This window comes from Marmota marmota, unplaced genomic scaffold (genome assembly GCF_001458135.2).
Source record: "Marmota marmota marmota unplaced genomic scaffold, marMar, whole genome shotgun sequence".
NCBI classification, from domain to species: domain Eukaryota; kingdom Metazoa; phylum Chordata; class Mammalia; order Rodentia; family Sciuridae; genus Marmota; species Marmota marmota.
The window spans coordinates 42,519,668-42,539,918 of NW_025999977.1; the positions used below are offsets into that span (position 1 = coordinate 42,519,668).

A 20,251-nucleotide genomic window follows, 5' to 3' on the forward strand; every position below is an offset into this window, starting at 1 on the left:
AAGAGAATGAGAAGAAGATTAACATTAAATAGGGATGAGAGATGGGAGGGAAAGGGAAAGAGAAGGGAAATTGCATGGAAATGGAAGGAGACCCTCAGAGTTATACAAAAGTAGATACAAGAGGAAGTGAGGGGAAAGGGAAAAATAATACAAGGGGGACAAATGAATGTCAGTAGAGGGGGCAGAGAGAGAAGAGGCGAGGGGAGGGGAGGGGAGGGGGGATAGTAGAGGATAGGAAAGGCAGCAGAACACAACAGACACTAGTATGGCAATATGTAAATCAATGGATGTGTAACTGATGTGATTCTGCAATCTGTATTTGGGGTAAAAATGGGAGCGCATAACCCACTTGAATCAAAGTGTGAAATATGATATATCAAGAATTATGTAATGTTTTGAACAGCCAACAATAAAAAATTAAAAAAAAAAATAATAATGATAATTGCTTAAATTTTAGGTTTTTTAAAAATCCAAATGTAAAAGCAATTATTATGTAAAGTATTATTCTTATTGTTTATCTTACAAGTTTTAATTAAAAGTATTTAGTAACAAAACATTTTAAATTAATTTTGTTATAGCTCAACTTCCTCAACTGCTTCACTCTCAGGGAACTCGCCCAAGACTGGGACTTCAGAGTGGGCGGTTCCTCAGCCTTCAAGATTAAAATACCGGCAAAAATTTAATAGTCTTGATAAAAGCATGAGTGGATATCTCTCAGGTAAGCCATATACAGTGCCATTAAAGATGAGAATTAAATTATTATTAAATTATTTTATACAGATTTATTTGAAAAACTGTAATTTGACTTTGTACTTTGTAGGTCAACTAAGTTTTAATACTCCAAAAGTTTAGATGACATTTGACAAATAAAAATATTATAAGTTGTATGAAATTCAGAGATGAAATCAACTTGATTGCTTCTTCAAAGTTCTTACAATCAAGTTGAACATGTTAGTATACACCCAACCTTTTGGAAAAAGACCTGTCTCTCAAATGTATCAACCTCATCCTCTAAGCTTTTCAGTGCATGAAGGAACCCCAAGTCACTAGGTGCCATGTGTAGAATTTAGCCTTCACTTACATTCCCTATTGGATCTTTCCTCTGCTTGCCCTTTGCAAACCGCAGACAAGCATTGTTCACCATCCTTTAGTGCTTTAACCCAAATATGCCTATAAGACTTGGTCTTAGATCCTTGTAGAACATTTGAGTCCAGGCTAGAACATTATCCAAACTTTACTAAGTGAGGATAGTGAAGGGGATATACACAGAGGCTAATAGGCAAGCAGAGTTCTTAACTTCTGACTTTCTCACTCCCTCTTCACTTAGAAACTATGATGTAGGACAGAGTAAAATAAATATTTAAAAATAATAGAGCTTTAACATGTCAGAGAATGTAGAATGGGAGAAATTAATACTGAAAGGCTCAGATAAAAGAGAAAGGGTTAGGATTTAGACAGAGATTGAAGATGAGGGCATTTGAGATTGACAGAGAAGAAATCCTAGGTAAAAAATACACGGACTAAACCAGCACTACAGAACTTAAAAATATTCCATATAAAAGACATAAGAAAACAAACCCAAGAGCTCACAAATGAACAAACCTCATTTGAAGAGTAGCTAAGCAAATGAGAAACAGGACCAAATTAGATATGATAAACAAATCAAAATGGAAGGAATTAATAAGCATCTCTCTGTAATAAACTTTGAATATAAATGGACTGAGTTCTCCAATGAAAAGACATAGGCTGGGGCCGAGGTTGTAGCTCAGTGGTAGAGTATTTGCCTAGCACATGTGAGGCACTGGGATTGATTCTCAGCACCACATAAAAATAAATAATAAAATAAAGGTATTGTGTCCATCTACAACTAAAGACATTATCTTAAAAAAAAGACATAAGCTGGCAGGATGAATTAAAAAACAAGATCCAATTATATGCTGTTTACAAGAGATGCATCTTACAGGCAAAGAAAGCCACAGGCTGAAAATGAAAGGGTGAAAATTAGTAAACCATGTGAATGGAGCCCTGAAACAAGCAGGAGTGGCTACTCTCATATTTGACAAAGCATACTTTAAAACACAATTAATCCGAAGAGTCAAAGAAGGTCTTACTGGTAAAGGGAAAAGTGCAAAAAGAATATATAAAAGTAATAAATATTCATGCCCGAACTGTGGGTTCAACTAATTACACAAGAGACTAGAGACACTACTCAAATTAAAGCCTAAGAAAGACTCTAGTATAATAATAATATGGGTGATTTCAGCATACCTCTCTCACCATTAGATTAGGTCATCCAGGTATAAATTTAGTGAAGACTCTTTGGATATGAAAAATTTTATATGAACTCAACAGACATTTATAGAATATTTCATCCAATCGCAGCTGAATGAATACACTTTATTCTCAGTAACTCATGGAATCTTCTTCAAAATAGACTATATTTTAGATCACAAAGCAACTCTTAGCAAATAGAAAAAAAATGATATAATTCCTTGCATGTTATCAGATCATAAAAGAATGAAATTAGAAATCAGCATGACAAAACCCTACAGAAACTATATAAACACATGTAGACTGAACAATACTGTTTTAAATGGATGATAAAGAAATCAAGGGAGAAATTAAACAATTCTTAGACTCAAATGAGAATAGTGATATAACATATCAGAACCTCTGGCGCACTATGAAGGCAGTTCTAAGAAGAAAACTTATAGTGTTGAGAGCCTAGATAAGAAAATAAGAAAGATCCCAAATAAACAACTAATGATGTATCTCAAGGCCTTTGAAAAAGAACTAACCAATTTCAAAACCAGTAGAAGAAAATAATTAAGATCAGAGCCAAAATCAATGAACTTGAGAACAACTACAACAATACAATACAAAGGATCAGTGAAACAAAGAGTTGATTTTTTTTGAAAAGATAAGGAAGATTGATAAGCCCTTAGCCAAACTAACCAAACGAAAAACAGAAAACACAAATTAATAAAATTAGAGATGAAAAAGGAGAAATCACCACAAACATTCAGAAATCCAGGAAATTATTAGGAACTATTTTGAAAACTTATACTTTAAAGAATTAGAAAATCTAGCAGAAATGGGTACATTTCTAGACAAATACAATCTGCCAAAACTGAACAGGACATAGAAAATTTAAACAGACCAATAACTTATAATGAGAGAGAAGCAGTAATAAAAAGCCTTTCAAAAAAGAAAAGCTCAGGACTAGATAGAGTCTCAGCTAAATTCTATCAAACCCTTAAAGAAGAACTTATGCTAATATTCTTCAGATTATTCCATGAAATGGAAAAGGGATGGAACACTTCCAAATTCATTCTGTGAAGCCGGAACACTCCTACCCAAACCAGATAAGGACACATCAAGGAAAGAAAACTATGACCAATATCCCTGATGAACTTAGATGTAAAAGTACTTAATAAAATATTAGCAAATTGTGTTCAATGGCATATTAAGAAGATTGTACACCACAACCAAGTTGGTTTTATTCCAGATATGCAAGGAATATTTAATATATACAAGTCAATAAATATAACTAATCACATAAATTGAATTAAGGACGAAAACCACTTAGTAATCTCAATAGATGCAGAGAAGGCCTTCAACAAAATTCAGCACCCATTGATGATAAAAACACTGAAGAAACAAGGGATAGAAGGAACCTACCTCAACATCATAAAGGTTACAGATGAAAAACCCAAAATCAACCTCAGAGTAAATGGGGACAAACTGAAATCATTTCCTTTAAAGTATTGGACAAGACAAGGATGTCTATTCTCACCACTCCTATTTAATACTAGTGCTAAAAATTCTAACCAGAGCAATTAGGCAAGAGAAGGAAATAGAAAGGATAAAAATAGGAAAGAAAGAAAATAAATTATCACTGTTTGTGGATGATATGATCCTATGCCTAGAAGATCCAAAAAGTTCCACCAAAAGACTGCTTAGAGCTCAAAAACAAATTTAGCGAAGTAGCTGGTTACAAAATCAGCTTATGAAAATGAATAGATTTCCTGTATATCAACAATGAATCTGCTGAGAAAGAAATCAGGAAAACAGTTCCATTCTCAATAGCCTTAAAGAAAAAAAAAAGAAGAAGAATACCTAGGAATAAATCGAACCAAGGAGTGAGGAGTGAGATACTTCTACAATGACATTCTTCACACAAGCAGACAAAAACAGTCCTAAAGTTTATTTGGAAGAACAAAAGACTCTGAATAGCCAGCCAAAGCATTTCTAAGCCATGAAAGTAATGTTGGAGGCATCACAATATCTGCCTTCGAATTATACTACAGAGCTGTAGAAACAAAAATAGCATGGTACTGGCATAAAAACAGAATCATAAATCACTGGTACAGAATAGAAGATACAAAGACAAGCCCACACAGGTACAGTTTTCTGATCCTTGACAAAAGTGCCAAAAACATACATTGGAGAAAAGACAGCCTTTTTAACAAGTGGTATTGGGAATACTGGTTATCCATATGTAGAAAAATGAAACTAGACCCTTATCTCTCACCCTGTACAAAAATCAACTCAAAATAGATCAAAGACCTAGGAATCAGCCCATAAACTATGCAGCTCCTAGAAGAAAACATAAGTCAACACTCCAACATATGGGCACAGGCAACAACTTTCTCAGTAGGACCCCTAAAGCTCAGGAAACAATATGAACAGGTAATAAATGGGATGACATCAAATTTAAAAGCTTCTGCACAGCAAAGGAAACAATTAGGAATGTGAAGAGAGAACCTATAGAATGGGAGAAAATCTTTGCTAGCTACTCTTTGGACAGGATTAATATCTAGAATCTATAAAGAACTCAAAAAACTTGACACCGAAAAATCAAATAACGCATTTAATAAATGGGTAAGTGAATTAAACAGACACTTCTCAAAAATAGAAACACAAATGTCCAACAAAATATGAAAAAAATGTTCAACAACATTAACAATTAGGGAAATGCCAATCAAAACTATCCTGGATTTCATCTCGTACCAGTTAGAATAGCAGTCATCAAGAAAATAAATAATAATAAATGTTGGAGAGGATGTGGAGAAAAAGGAACACTTTTACACTGGTTAGTGTGATTTTAAATGAGCACAACTATTATAGAAATCAGTATGGAGGTTCATCAAAAAACTAGGCATGAAACCACCATATGATCCAGCCATAACACTCCTTGGTATTTATCCTGAAGAATTAAAGTCATCATACTACAGTGATACATGCGTATCCATAATTATAGCAGCACAATTCACAGTAGCCAAACTATGGAAGAGGCCTAAGTGTCTATCAATGAATTAATGGATAAGGAAAATGTAGCATATATACACAATAGAGTTTTATTCACCCATGAAGAAAACGGAAATTATGTCATTTGCAGGAAAATGGATAGAACTAGAGATGATTATGTTAAGCGAAATAAGTCAAACTCAGAAGGTTAAGTATTGTGATTTCTCTCATATGAAAGCTAGAAAGGAAAAAGGAAAAGAAAGGTTGAAGTGGGTAGGGATCTCATGAAAATCAAAGGGGTATTAGTATAGGAAAGGGACCAAGGGATGAGGGGTGGAGAGGAAGGAGGGAAGTACTGGGGAATGATAGTGACCAAATTATATTGTTATACTGTGTGCATGTATGAATATGTTACAACAAATCCCTTCATTATGTGCAACTATAATATACTAATAAAAAATGGGGGGAAAATACGTGGCATGTTTGGAGAATGAAAAATAGTCTGTGGGGTTGGGGTTGTGACTCAGTGGTAAAGTGCTTGCCCAGCATGTGTGAGGCACTGGGTTCCATTCTCAGCACCACATATAAATAAATTTAAAAATAAAGATCCATTGACAACTAAAAGTATGTTTTTAAAAAATAGTCTGAAGTAGGAGTATAGGGTCTGTAGTTCTGCTAGGGTAAGGGTGCAATGAGACTTGGAATTAACTGAACAAACAAAATATACAGTGTTTTTTTCCAAAGATACCTACTTGCATAAATAAAAACATTTTTTCCTTTTAAAGCAAGGGAATTAAGCCCACGAAGTTTTGGATAGTGGGGCTGTTTTATTATTGTACTTCATAACTTACATATTATACTATGTGTTTTTACATGTGCCTATTTTTACCTAAGTAAAATTTTCTACTTTTTAATCAAATGATATAAAACAAGTTATATTGTATTTTTATTTTCCTGTCCTGGAGATTGAACCAAGGAGAGCTCTACCACTTAGTTACATCCCCAGCCCTTTTTATTTTTCATTTTGAGACAGGGTCTTGCTAAGTTGCCCAAGCTGGCCTTGAATTTGTGATCTTTCTACCTCAGCCTCCTAAGTAGCTGGGATTACAGGTGTGTGTTTTCATGCCCAATTATACTGTATTTTTTAGATACATATTTTTATAAAATATTTTAATGTATCTGAAACTGGCCTGTGTATTGCTTTAAGTGGTGTCTTGGTGTACTATGTCATAATTTTATGACTATTTTTTCTTAGTGTGTGTGTGTATGTATGTATATATATATATATATATATATATATACACACACACACACATACATACATACATACACACACACACAAGTAATGAAATGTTAGATTGTATGAGATGTGACATTGAAACTTAATTGAGATAAATGTCATGATCCCCATTTTTTGAAAAAATGAACTTCTTTGGACCCTACATTTTTCATTAAAGGAATATCTTTTTTCAACTTCAGAAGAGTGTGTTCATATGGGCTTTTCTTAGTAACATACTCTGCTGGCTGGCTGTGGCCCTTTATATTATTCAGACTTTGCTTGTCCTCCTGCAGTATTTTTTTTTTTAACCATTTACATCCTCCTAGCTTGTGTCTGTTCGCTCTTTTGCCTAGTGTGAGGGGATTTTCTTTCAATCCTCTTTGTCCAGGAGCTTAAATATTATTAAATCTTTTCAAGTTTGAGACAGTCTTCCATTTCTATTAGAAGAATCCTACTCTTAACACAAAGACCTCCTTAACTCTTATTTCCTATGTGAAATTTAGAGAATAATTAGTAGCGTGAATCTATGAGCTATATCCAGAATTTTTTCTTATCTGATTTCTCATAAACAGCCAGATTAAAAATAGAATGGAAGGCTGGGGATATAGCTCATTTGGTAGAGTGCTTCCCTTACATGCGCGAGGCCCTGGGTTCAGTCCCAAGCACCACAGGGGGAAAAAAAATTGAGTAGAAAATATTTAAAAGTTACATAATATGAACAATCAGCTGCAACTTATAATACGTGGTAGCTTTGATTAGCAAGTCCTGTGTGTTCAAAGTCCAGGGGACCAATGGGGTTAGCTCTATTTGTGCTGGCTTTGTAGTGGGAACTGTTCCTAAGGAAGAGTTGTTTAAACTCTTAACGTATGTAGAGTTGTGTTGGATAGGCCTTGTTTTAGACTGAACCCGAAGTCGAGACCAACTCTTCTGGTGCTCATGGCTTAGTCACCTAGAGATGGGAGGTGAGGTACCTGCTTCACTGACTAGGAAACCATCCCTGGAGAAGCCACGATTCTATCCATGGTCCAGCAAGCCACAGACTAGCTTACTATCAGTGAATGCTAATTTGAAGAAGACAGGGATTTTCTTTTCTGGATTGTATTCCTGAGCTTTCTGTATGTCTTTTTTCTGGATGTGACATTCTATATCATGAATTCTATTACAAAAAACATACTTTTGATTACTGAGGAAGAGAAAAGAATTTGAATATTTTACTACATACACTAAACATTCAATAAATATTAGTTATCATTGTCAGATGCTATCACATAAGTCCTCATGTACCTTAAATAGAGGAAAACTCTGGATTCCAACTTCATGAATTATTTTATTAAGCATCCATTTTCGAGGTATTGGGTATGCACTAGCGAATAAGCAGTCCAGGTTTTTGTCTTCTTAGAATGTAATAGCATTGTAGGGGAAACAGATGAGATAAACAAGCAAATAAAAATTACATTACCAGGGTTGAGGCTGCAGCTCAGTGGTAAAATGCTTGCCTCGCACGTGTGAGGCACTGGGTTCAATCCTCAGCACCACATAAAAATAAATAAAGATACTGTGTGTTCATCTACAACTAAATAAATATTTTTTAAAAATTGCATTACCAATTGTGATAGAAGATATGAAGGAAACAGGAAGTGTATTGAATGATAGGGTGGACTGGGAAGACCTGAGAAAGTGGCATTTTAAATTGAGACAAAGTGGGGAGGATGCAGATATGAAATGACATGGATTTGTAGGACTTGATGTAGGATAAAGACAGGAGAAAAAGGGATCAAGGGAACTTTTGGATTCCTGACTTGAGCCACTGGGTGGACAGTGATGTCATTCATAGAGAAAAGAAGATTGGGGAAAATGATTTGTGGTGAAAACTAAGAAGAGAGACATGGAAGATCATATGGAGAGTTTTATATGTATTGGTTTGAGATGACTGTAAAATATCTAAATAGGTAAAGAAGTATAAATTTAGAGGAGAGATTTGGACTATGGATATACATTTGGAGATCATCAGGTTCTAGGTGCCTGTTTAAAGCCATAGAAGTGGATGTGACTACATAGAGACAAAGTGCCCAGAATAGTTCCTTAGAGGGATGATATATTTACAGATCACTTAGGAAGAAAGAGAATAGAGACAAAGACATAACCAGAAATGAGAAATCTAAGAATGTATTAAGGAAGTCATGCTTCAAATTGCACTGGGAGTACAAGAAGGCTGAAGAACCTCTCATACTGTCTCTGCCTGGTGACTTTTTCCTTTATGTCAACTGCTTGTGTGTACTGCTATTTTTTTTTAAATTTCTTTTTTAGTTGTGGATGGATACAATACCTTTATTTTGTTTTGTTTATTTTTAAAAAATATTTTTTTAGTTGTAGGTGGACACAATATCTTTATTTAAGTTGTACTGAGGATCGAACCCAGTGCCTGACACATGCTAGGTGAGCGCTCTACTACTGAGCCAGACCCCAGCCCATGTACTGCTATTTTAATGAAAGAACAGGGGGGAAGCACTTGAACTCACTAATTCTAGATTTTTGGCTTCTTGGAGCAACTACTGTGTTTGATTACTACTGAATGCTCAGTTTGTGGCACATGGTAAGAACATTTTGATGTTAAAAGTTCCCAAGATACCAGCAGTGTTATATTATTGTTGTAGAATTATATAACATATATAATTATTATATTTAGGTTTGCATAACTCTAAAGAGGCTAAAAAATTTTTTCTTTATGGTTTTCCCTTCAACCAGGTTTTCAAGCTAGAAATGCCCTTCTTCAGTCAAATCTTTCTCAAACTCAGCTAGCCACTATTTGGTGAGTTTGTCTATTAATTATTATTTTAAACTATACCTCCTCTATTATAAGAAAGATATTGTTTCTGGAAAAAATTGTTTCTATAAAAGTTTGTAATTCAAAGATCCTCCATAAAAGCAGCCATTTGAAAGTTAACGTTGACTTTAAAACCAAACATACTTGTGCAAAGCATTGTTCTTGAGAACTTAGCATTTAATTGTTTTACAAGAAAAGTACACTTTTCTTCTATATAATGACTTCTATGGAGAATCAGACAATATATCCTTATAGGTAAATGTGGTTAGGTAGATGAATTGAACATGACATAAGCCACCTTCTCACAATGGGTATTTCCCATTCTGTTTCAAAGTCTTCCCTCTTTTATGTTATGAAAATTAAAGGTTAAAATTAATTCACTTTTTTGTATATATTTTCATTTCACTAAAATATGATAGCCCATTAGTTTTATCATCATTATTCTTTTTTTTTTTTTTTTTTAGTTGTTGATGGACCTTTATTTTATTTATTTGTATGTGGTGCTGAGAATCGAACCCAGTGCCTCATGCATGCTAGGCAAGCGCTCTATCACTGAGCCACAACCCCAGCCTCCTCATCATTATTCTTTTAAAAATAAAATTTTTTCAAACAGTATTTTATTCCAAATGGACTTTGTAAGTATAAATTTCACATTTTCTTTAGGTCTCTGGCTGACATTGATGGTGATGGACAGCTAAAAGCTGAAGAGTTTATCCTTGCTATGCACCTCACTGACATGGCAAAAGCTGGACAACCTTTGCCACTGACTTTACCTCCTGAGCTGGTCCCTCCTTCTTTCAGGTGAGTGTCTCTAAAGAAGAGCTATGTTTTTTCATTACTTGGCAGGTGTGCTTTTAGTTTGGGATTTGTTAGGGTCTGTGCTGTACTTTAAAGGATAGAGTTAAATATTTGTGTTGGCATTTGATTTTAATATCCAACGAGTTACACTTGAAAGGAGTACATATTAGAAGGTATGTTTTCACCATGTTACAGACAGGAAATTGATAACTAAAGAGATTAAGAGAAACTTGCCTGGGCTGGGAATGTGGCTCAAGTGGTAGCATGCCTGCCTAGCATGCGTGAGGCACTGGGTTCATGCGTAAGGCATGGGTTCGATTCTCAACACCACATGAAAACAAAATAAAGATATTGTGTCCACCTAAAACTAAAAAATAAATATTAAAAAAAAAAGAGAGAGAGAGAGCAACTTGCCCAAGAATAGCAATTAGTTTGCTGGGTGCAGTAGAGAGTAATCCCAGTGGCTTGAGAGGCTGAGGCAGGAAGATCTTGAGTTCAAAGCTAGCCTCAGCAACTAGCAAGGCCCTAAGCAACTCAGTGAGACCTTGCCTCTAAATAAAAAGTGCTGGGATATGGCTCAGTGGTAAAGTACCCCTGGGTTCAATCCCTGGTACCCCCCCCGCGCCACCCCCCCCCAAAAAAAGAATAGCAGTTAGCTGAACCATAATTTGAATTCATATCTCTGGCTTGAAATCCATATACTGCTCGCTGTACATTGTAACTATAAACCATACTTTGTTTTAAATATCTTTAACAGTATTCTAAATATTAATTTGTAATAATCATTGGTAGTTTATATTATCTTGTCTGAAAATTCCCAGACTGCATGATATTAAATTTGTTTGTTATTTGCTTTTCTTAGAGGAGGAAAGCAAATTGATTCTATTAATGGAACTCTGCCTTCTTATCAGAAAGTGCAGGAAGAGGAACCTCAGAAGAAATTGCCAGGTATCATTGAATGTCTGAGTTGTATGTTTATAGTGAGTTCTTTAAAGTTTTACTTTGAAATGTAGATGCATATTTAGAATTTTTGCATTCTTTAAATTTCATATTGCTATATGAGAAAACTGTATGATGAATGAGATGAATTTTGATGTCAATAAAATTTAGCTAGGCAAAATGAGAAGACTGAAGGAAGAAGAGACAGTGTCCAAGTTAGGGTGTTTCTCCCACTTAGGCAGGATTAGTAGAGCAAACTTTGTGATGCAATCTTTAGCATTAACTTTTTTTTTAAAGATATTGGTTGAAAGAGTACATATGTAACTGTTTTAAAATATTTAAAAGTTAATGAACATGTATCAAACAAAACAAAGGTATAGCCACACAGCTTTCATTGTCCTAGAAGAAAACTCTGAGAAAAAAGCTAAAATAGTATTTAATTGACAAGGATAGTAAAAATTATTTTTCTCTTGGATGAATTCAAATATAAAATTTGTTTGTTTGTTTGTTTTTGAATGAATATATTTAGAAGTAAATATTTTCCAGTTTACATTTGAATTAAAATTATTCTTAGGAGAAATAGCCAAAGAATGAGAGCACACAAATGATCACAAGGTGCAAGTATGTTGAACTAGATTACAGGTCCTATAGGCTCTTGCTGAGTGGGGACAGCTGACAGTGTGCCTTCTTTAGTTACCTTTGAGGACAAGCGGAAAGCCAACTACGAGCGAGGGAACATGGAACTGGAGAAGCGTCGCCAAGCCTTGATGGAGCAGCAACAGAGGGAGGCAGAACGTAAAGCCCAGAAAGAAAAGGAGGAGTGGGAACGAAAGCAGAGAGAATTACAAGAACAAGAATGGAAGAAACAACTTGAATTAGAAAAGCGCTTGGAGAAACAGAGGGAATTGGAGAGACAACGGGAGGAAGAAAGGAGAAAAGAGATAGAAAGAAGAGAGGTTATTTTTAAGTTATTTTATTTCCTAAGAAATCTTTCATTTAATAAGAAATTACATTTCATGTAACAAAAACATGTTTTTTTTTGTTTGTTTTTTGCATTTTTATTGTACCTTTTCCTCTGCATCATTTCATTCTAAAAGATAGGAATCTCCCTTCCTTTAAGAAGGGAAAGAGGACCCTTTCATGTAAGGGCTTTTCAAGGCTGCTAAGTGTAGAGACAACCACTCTGCAGTTGATAGCTCAATCAAAAGAGAATTAACTGTCCTTCCTGAGTTGAGTGAGGAGCTAAGGATAGTGGGGAGCGAGGAGTCAGACTGAGCCAAGACGTTAGATGAAAGCAAGTTTAGGATTCAGATTTTACAATTTAAGGAATTGGAGGAACAGAAGGACAAGAGTGGGAAGGTGAGGGTCTAGAAAGAAATCAAGAGGGTGGCCTTGTGTAGGTGCTCAGGATAGTGTTATATGGGATCCCTGGGAGGATTGACTGTGTATTAAAGGGTGAGGAATGAGCACTGTAAATTATGGTGCACTGAAAAAATGTAAATAGATATTTTTTTCTCCATAGAAGAATAGAGATGTTATTATTCCTCTTACCATTTGTATTTATGAAGTGTCATTTTTGCTCTTAAGAGAAAAATTCCTATATTTAAATGATGGTCCAGTGAAGCAATCAGTGATGGCTGTAGCTCAGTGGTAGAGCACTTGTTTTGCGCGTGTGAGGCACTGGGTTTGATCCTCAACACCACATAAAAATAAATAAAGATATTGTGTCCATCTACAACTAAAAATTATTTTTTTAAAAAAGGTGATGGATAAAGTAGTCACTTTGGTGGGAGTCTTTAGACCTATTGATAAAGCTAGATTTGCCCACCTAATCTTTAGACACTGTGGCCTATGAAGTGCTGAACACTGTCATACCTTCAGTTTCTGAAAGATGCAAAGTTTTTAATTTAAAATTTAACTTTAATTCATTATTCTCAGGCAGCAAAACAGGAACTTGAACGACAACGTCGTTTAGAGTGGGAGAGAATTCGTCGACAGGAGCTTCTCAATCAAAAGAATAGAGAACAGGAAGAAATTGTCAGGTTAAACTCTAAAAAGAAGAGTCTTCATCTTGAGTTGGAAGCACTGGTATGGCTAAAGTTTAATGGAATTTATTTGAATGATGCTAAAGTTACCTGTTGAAAAATACAATTGTTTTTTAAAATCATATCTCATAAATAAATTTTGTTTAATGTAATTACTAGTTTTATTTTCAGATGTACTTTCAATAGATTTGACAGTATAGTTTACTAAAAAAGGCTAGAGATTCAAAATGCTGAGAATTCTGTTAAAATTTTAGTTTAGATGCTGGGCAAGACATTTTCTTCCTCTGTGTCTCAACCTTGCCTATGTATAAAATAAAGAGTGTACTAATTCATTAATTTTTAGCTTTCAAATCAGTCTCTAGAAGAAATCCTACAAAGGATACTACCCAACAGATGGCTCTATATTTATCTGCTTTATTTTTATTAGCGTTTTATCTAGGATTTGGTTGGATAAAAGGATTCTTTTGAGCTGGGAATGTAGCTCAGTTATAGAGTCCTTGCCTAACATGCAAGGCCCCAAGTTCAAACCCCAGGAAGGAGGTGGGGGAGTCTTCCTTTGTTAAAAAGAAAAATGACTTAAAAATTTTTATCTAAATGGTCTCTTAAAATTACTTCCAGTTCTATATGCAGAGTTTAGAAAGGTCCAGAACCTGTACTTAGACATATTGAAGATTGTAGTGTGAGCTCTAGGAAGGATACAGCATATTTAGTGTGTATTCCTCAAATATGAAACAATCTTCAGTAAAACTTCCATTATTTATGATTTTTAACCAGAGATCACATTTCTCCTCACTCTATTGGTTTGTTAGGGCTACCATAAGAAAATACTACAGGTTAAGTAGCTTAAATAGCAGAAATTTATGTTTTTCACAGTCCTGGAAGTTAGCAGTTGAATATCAAGGTGTCTGTGGGTTTAGTTTCTCATGAGGTCTCTCTGGCTTGCTGGTGGCTACCTTATTCCTGTGTTCATAGTCTTTTCCTCTGTGCATGTGCATATCTATTATGTTTTGTGTCTAGATGTTCTCTTACAAGGACACTAGTCAGATTGGATTAGGACCTGCTCATATTACTTCATTTGACCTTAGTTACCTTTTTAAAGATTCTTTCTCCAAGTATAATCATATTCTGATGCACCAGGGTTAGGACTTTAAAGAATTTTGTAAGGGACACGATTCAGCCTATAATGCCTCAACTCACCCTTCTTCTTAGGCCCCATTGAAAATTTCTTATTTTCCTCTCCCTCCTCAGAAAAGAAAGGGGAAGAGAGGTTACTCATTGATTAAGGAACGGAGTACTATTATAGGAAAAGAGAATTGTTTTCAAAAAGGTTCTCTTAGATACTGTTTAACTAGAGGAAATTAGACAATAATATTGAGAGTAGGAATAAAAGCTCAGAGAAGGTAATGCTAAATGTTACATATAAACGTTTATTCCTTCTCATTATTCTTTGAAATTATCTCTGATATTAATATTTTAAGTATATGCCTAAGTGCTGAATTCAGAAAAATACTAAGTATATTTGTGCTTTCTCATCTTAACGTTTGATCTCTTATGCTCTGAGAATGATGTATTTTCTTCCAATACTTCTCTTGAGTTAACAGATGCAACTCTACAACATATTTCACTTGGTTTTAGACCTTTATTTTAGAGTGAGTATAAATAATAAGTGGCATTTAAAATTTTAACTAAAAACAAATTTTATCCTGGTAGAACATTTCCTTTTAGCACTTTATGTAAATATACACAACCTTATACATATGTTTGTATGGTCTTCCTCCAGAATGGCAAACATCAGCAGATTTCAGGCAGACTTCAAGATGTCCGACTCAGGAAGCAAACACAAAAAACTGAGCTGGAAGTTCTAGATAAGCAGTGTGACCTGGAAATAATGGAAATCAAGCAGCTTCAACAGGAACTTCAGGTAAGTCCTTTGTTGATAAATTGTCCATAAATGTGTAGTTATTCACAGTTCTTCCAATAGTGTGATTGCACTTTTGGGGATCATGAGCCCCTTGGAGTCTCTGGTAAACCTGTAATGTAAATATACACAACCTTATACATAATATCAGAAATCGTATGTCTCCTAAAACTCTGCTAGACATCCAGTTAAGTTCTGCTTAATATTTATATGTAAATGGACATTTGCCACTTTGAGTTTTAACTCTTTCGTAAAAGAAAAAAATGTATGTATATATTTGTCTTGGTCTATTCATGCTGTTATCAGAATATCTTAGACTGGGTAAGTTATAATACCAGAAACTTATTGCTAATAGTTATAGAGGCTGGAAATTTGAAGACCAAGGCACTGTAAGTCAGCGTCTGGTGAGTTTACTCTCTGCTTTGAAGATGTCATCCTGCACTTCCTCACATGGCAGATGGGGCAGGGCAGCTCCCTTCGACTTGTTTTATTATAAGAACACTAATCCCATTCATTAGGGAAGAGCTCTCATGATTTAATCACCTCCTAAAATCCTACCTATTAGCACAATTGCATTGGGGGTTAAGTATCAAAATATTAACTTTGGAGAGGACACCAGCATTCATACTGTACTATACATTAAAGTAAGTTTATAGCTACCTTGAAACTTTGACATACTCTTTCCAGAATTGTGGTAAGAATGTTAAGTATGTCCCTCAAAAACCTGGTAATTCTGTTCTTTTGTGCAGTAGGGTGTGTGTGATTCAAGAACTATTTTTGCAGAATAAGGATTCTAAGAAGCATTCATGTCTAGATAGTCTTCTTACCCCATTTCTCTTACTGTATGGTCTGACAATCAGTCTTTTCCCTGTGTCACAGCATATATAAACAAAAGCCAGAAAACATTTCATGTCTATCTAAACCTGTTTCCCTTGTTCTCCCTGAATTTTTGGTCCTTTTTTTTTTTTTTTTTTTAAAGAGAGAGAGAGAGAGAATTTTTTTTTAATATTTATTTTTTAGTTCTCGGCGGACATAACATCTTTGTTTGTATGTGGTGCTGAGGATCGAACCCGGGCCGCACGCATGCCAGGCAAGTGAGCTGCCGCCTGAGCCACATCCCCAGCCCTTTTGGTCCTTTTTTGATAATCACACAGGCAGCACTCTGGAGTGTCGTGCTCTGGTACAGGTGCCAGAGGCACCCCTTATGCTCTGCTCACATTAGAAAGCTGAAGATTGTAGACTTCTAGACACACCCTCTTGATGTGGCTTCTTCATTGCCTTTTTATCTCATCCAGTTATAAATGGATGTTTAAGTGTTTGCTTTTTAGTCCTGCATAGTTCTATTCTAGTTTGTTCATAAACTAGAAGCATGTTATAATTATGTATTATCACTGTACTAATTTCATAAGTGATTAAATCATGTTTAAAAGTTTTCAAAAAATTCTTGGGTATTACAACCTTAATTAGATATAATTTTTATTTTTATAAGGAATATCAAAATAAACTTATCTATCTGGTACCTGAGAAGCAATTATTAAATGAAAGAATTAAAAACATGCAGCTCAATAACACACCTGGTAAGTCTCTAGTTTTGTTTATTCTTTACTGAATGATTGTATCATTTTGTGTGTGTGTGTGTGTGTGTGTGTGTGTGTGTATGTATATATATATATATATATATATATCACATTTTCCTTATCTATTCCAGTCACTGATGAGCACTTAGGCTGGTTCCATAGTTTGGCTATTATGAATTGTGCTGTTATAACCATGGGTATGCATGTATCACTATAGTATGATGACTTTTTTTCTTTAGGATAAATACCAAGGCTGGTTGTTCTATATCTAGTCTTTTTTTTTTTTTTGAAATCAGAGATTGAACTCGGGCACTCAACCACTGAGCCACATTCCCAGCCCTATTTTGTATTTTATTTATTTAGAGACAGAGTTTCACTGAATTGCTTTGGGCCTTGCTAAATTGCTGAGGCTGGTTTTGAACTTAAGATCTTTCTGTGTCAGCCTCCCTAGCCGCTGGGATTATAGGTGTGTCCCATGCCTGGCATACCTAGTCTTTTGATGAATGGTGAACCTCCATATTGATCCCATAGTGGTTGTACTAATTTACAATCCCACCAAAAGTGTAAAAGTGTTTATTTTTCTCCACATCCTCTCCAGCATTTATTATTATTTGTATTCTTGATGACTCCCATTTTGACTGGAAGTATTATTATTAAAAAATATCATTATTCTGGGCTGGGATTGTGGCTCAATGGTAGAGTGCTCACCCATCATGTGCGAGTCCCTGGGTTCGATCCTCAGCACCACATAAAAATAAAATAAAGATATTGTGTCCAACTACAACTAAAAAATAAATATTAAAAAAAAATCATTATTCTGTCATAAATAATATTTTTTCCAATAAGTTAAATTTTCAAAATAATATGGAAAATATTATTATAGATAATAGAGCACTTTTGTGATAAAATGAAAACTAATTATTGTATGTCTTCCTATATTGATATTTTTTATAATTTAAATATCAAATAAGATATTTCATTATTGATAATGCTGATGTTGGACACATGGTTTATCTGAGAGTGTACAACTGCATCTATAAAACATTTCCTGGAAAGTTCAGTCTCTAGAAAGCAAAGGCTAGGAAAAATCTAGGTTATACATGCTCAGGTTCTTATTTTCAGCCTCCCAATTTATGAAAGGGTAGAAAGAAGCTGGGAATATTGTGCCAATTTCTTCACATGGAAGAAACACCAGAATAAAAAGTTTATTTTTGTGAACTATTCTTAGAATTGTCAGTTGCCTTCTACTGATAGGGTTTATTCATATCTCCTCTCAGACTGTCTTCTTTGCATCTGATTCTTTTCTGCTCAAACTATATTACCCCGCTAACTGGGCACAATTGTACACACCTATAATCCCAGCAACTTGGGAGGCTGAAACAAAAGGATCACAAGTTAGAGGCCAGCCTCAGCAACTTAGTGAGGCTCTCAGCAAATTAGCAAGACCCTAATGAAAATAAGAAAATAAAAAAGACTGAGGATACAGTTGAGAGGTAAAGTGCTCCTTGGTTCATTCCTTTCTACCATAGTAATAATAATAACAACAACAGCAGCAGCAACAACTATATTAGTCTCCTACTGTGTCCCTCCATGGATATTCCAAAGGTAGTACAAGTCACCCCTCTTGAACTGTGCAGTGAAAGAAATATATCATCAACATCATTGTTGTTGTCATTGTTGTTTGTGCTGTGAATGCAGCAATGTTTACTGTATTTTATTTGGAACCTGGTAGAACTACTCTTCTCTGTAGAATATGATCCATTCAGCTTTATTTATCCATACTCCAGTTAAAAATACGAAGCTTTTGTTTGGGAGTTAAATAGTACCCTGTATCCTTTTGATTCTTCTCTTCATAACAGTTACTATTTATGATTACTGACCGTTTGTCAGATACCGGGCTAGGCAGTTTTCATGCATTATTTTTTTAATCTGTGCAACAACCCTATAATATAGTAATTCCTATTGTGCAGTGCAGGAAAACTCAGCTTCAGAGAGACTAAAGAGTTAATCAAGATTGTTTAGTGGTATTACTCAAATTCATGTCCATCTGACTCTAAAGTCTTTATACTATCACATTGTCTTCCACTGATCTAATGTAGTGTTCATATACAGTTAAATTTGGTATTAAAACATGCATTATTAGTGATGCCCATTGTTATGAACAAAGAAGAAATATTTAGCTATAAAATTTTACTGATAGATATAAAACATTTCTGAATAAAAAGAGACATTTTATGTTCATGAATGAACTCGCTCAGTGCAGAAGTACTATGCCAGTTCTCTCCTAATTCATCCATACATTCAGTTCTATTCAGGTTTCTTTAAATGAAATTTGGCAAGATACTTCACAACCTCACTTAAAAAAAATTGTAGAAGATTGAGAAAGACTTGGGGAAAAAAAAAAAAAAAACATGGACAAACTGGGTGTAGTGGTGCACGCCTCTAATCCCAACAACTCAGGAGGCTTAGGCAGGAGGGTCCAAGTTTGAGGCTAGCCTTAGCAACTTAGAAAGAACCTATTAAAATACAAAAGGGCTGGGCATGTAGCTTGTAGGACAGCACACCCCTGAATTTAATCCCTACTACCATCAAAAAAAAAAAAAAAAAAGAACTGGACTTGTAGCTCAGAGGTAGAATTCTTGCCTTGGATGTGTGAATCTCGGTGTTTAAGCCTCAGTACCACCAAAAAACCCTTCTTTACAGCAAAGGAAAAAATCAAGAGCATGAAGAGAGTCTACAGAGTGGGAGAAAATCTTTACCACCTGTACTTCAGATAAGGCATTAATTTCTATGATATACAAAGAACTAAAAAAAAAAAACCCACCAGGGCTGGGGCTGTAGCTCAGTGGCAGAGCATTTGCTTAGCATGTGTGAGGCACTGGGTTCTATCCTCAGCACCACATAAAAAAATAAATAAAATAAAGGCATTCTGTTCATCTACAACTATTAAAAAAAAAACCCCAAATAAAACAATAAATCAGTAAATGGGCAAAGGGACTAAACAGAAACTTCTCAAAAGAAGTAATATGGTCAACAAATACATGAAAAAATATTTAACATCTCTAGCAATTAGGGAAATGGAAACTAAAACTACACTGAGATTTCATCTCACTCTAGTCAGAATGACAGTTATCAAGAGGCTGGGATCGTGGCTCAGTGGGAGAGCACTTACCTGGCATGTGTGAGGGTTCAATTCTCAGCACTGTATATAAATAAATAAAGATCCATTAACAACTAAAAAAAAAAAAAGGAGAGAACACAAGTCACAATAAATGTGAGTGAAGATGTGGAAGAAAAATTTAACTCATACATTGCTCATGGGACTACAAATTGCTGCAACCACTCTGGAAAGCAGTGTAGAGATTCCTTAGAAAACTTGGAATAGAACCATCATTTGACCCAGTTATTCAACTCCTTAGCATATACTCAAAAAAAAAAAAAAAATCAGCATACTCCAGGGACCTCAATATTGGTAGCAGCCCAATTCACAATAGCAGTGTTTATAGCAGCTCAGTTCACAATAGCAAATCTATGGAACCAACCTAGGTACCCTTCAACAGATGAGTGGATAAAGAAAATATGGTATTTATACCCCAATAGAATATTACTCAGCCATAAAAA

The 20,251-nt window shown here is 34.9% G+C and overlaps 1 protein-coding gene across 8 annotated transcripts in view; it reads left to right on the top strand.

Moving 5' to 3' along the window:
- Itsn2 (intersectin 2) overlaps positions 1 to 20,251 on the top strand; it is a 134,762-nt gene that overhangs the window by 42,119 nt on the left and 72,392 nt on the right. For all 8 annotated transcript variants that reach the window (XR_007348163.1, XR_007348164.1, XM_048804736.1 and 5 more), the window contains 8 exons: positions 579 to 718; positions 9,275 to 9,338; positions 10,017 to 10,154; positions 11,014 to 11,099; positions 11,784 to 12,046; positions 13,029 to 13,178; positions 14,916 to 15,056; positions 16,543 to 16,630. Coding sequence is in view for 6 of the 8 variants with exons in the window: in XM_048804736.1 (XP_048660693.1) it covers positions 579 to 718; positions 9,275 to 9,338; positions 10,017 to 10,154; positions 11,014 to 11,099; positions 11,784 to 12,046; positions 13,029 to 13,178; positions 14,916 to 15,056; positions 16,543 to 16,630 (1,070 nt within the window). In the remaining 2 variants the exon portion in view is untranslated. The remainder of the gene's footprint in view (positions 1 to 578; positions 719 to 9,274; positions 9,339 to 10,016; positions 10,155 to 11,013; positions 11,100 to 11,783; positions 12,047 to 13,028; positions 13,179 to 14,915; positions 15,057 to 16,542; positions 16,631 to 20,251) is intronic.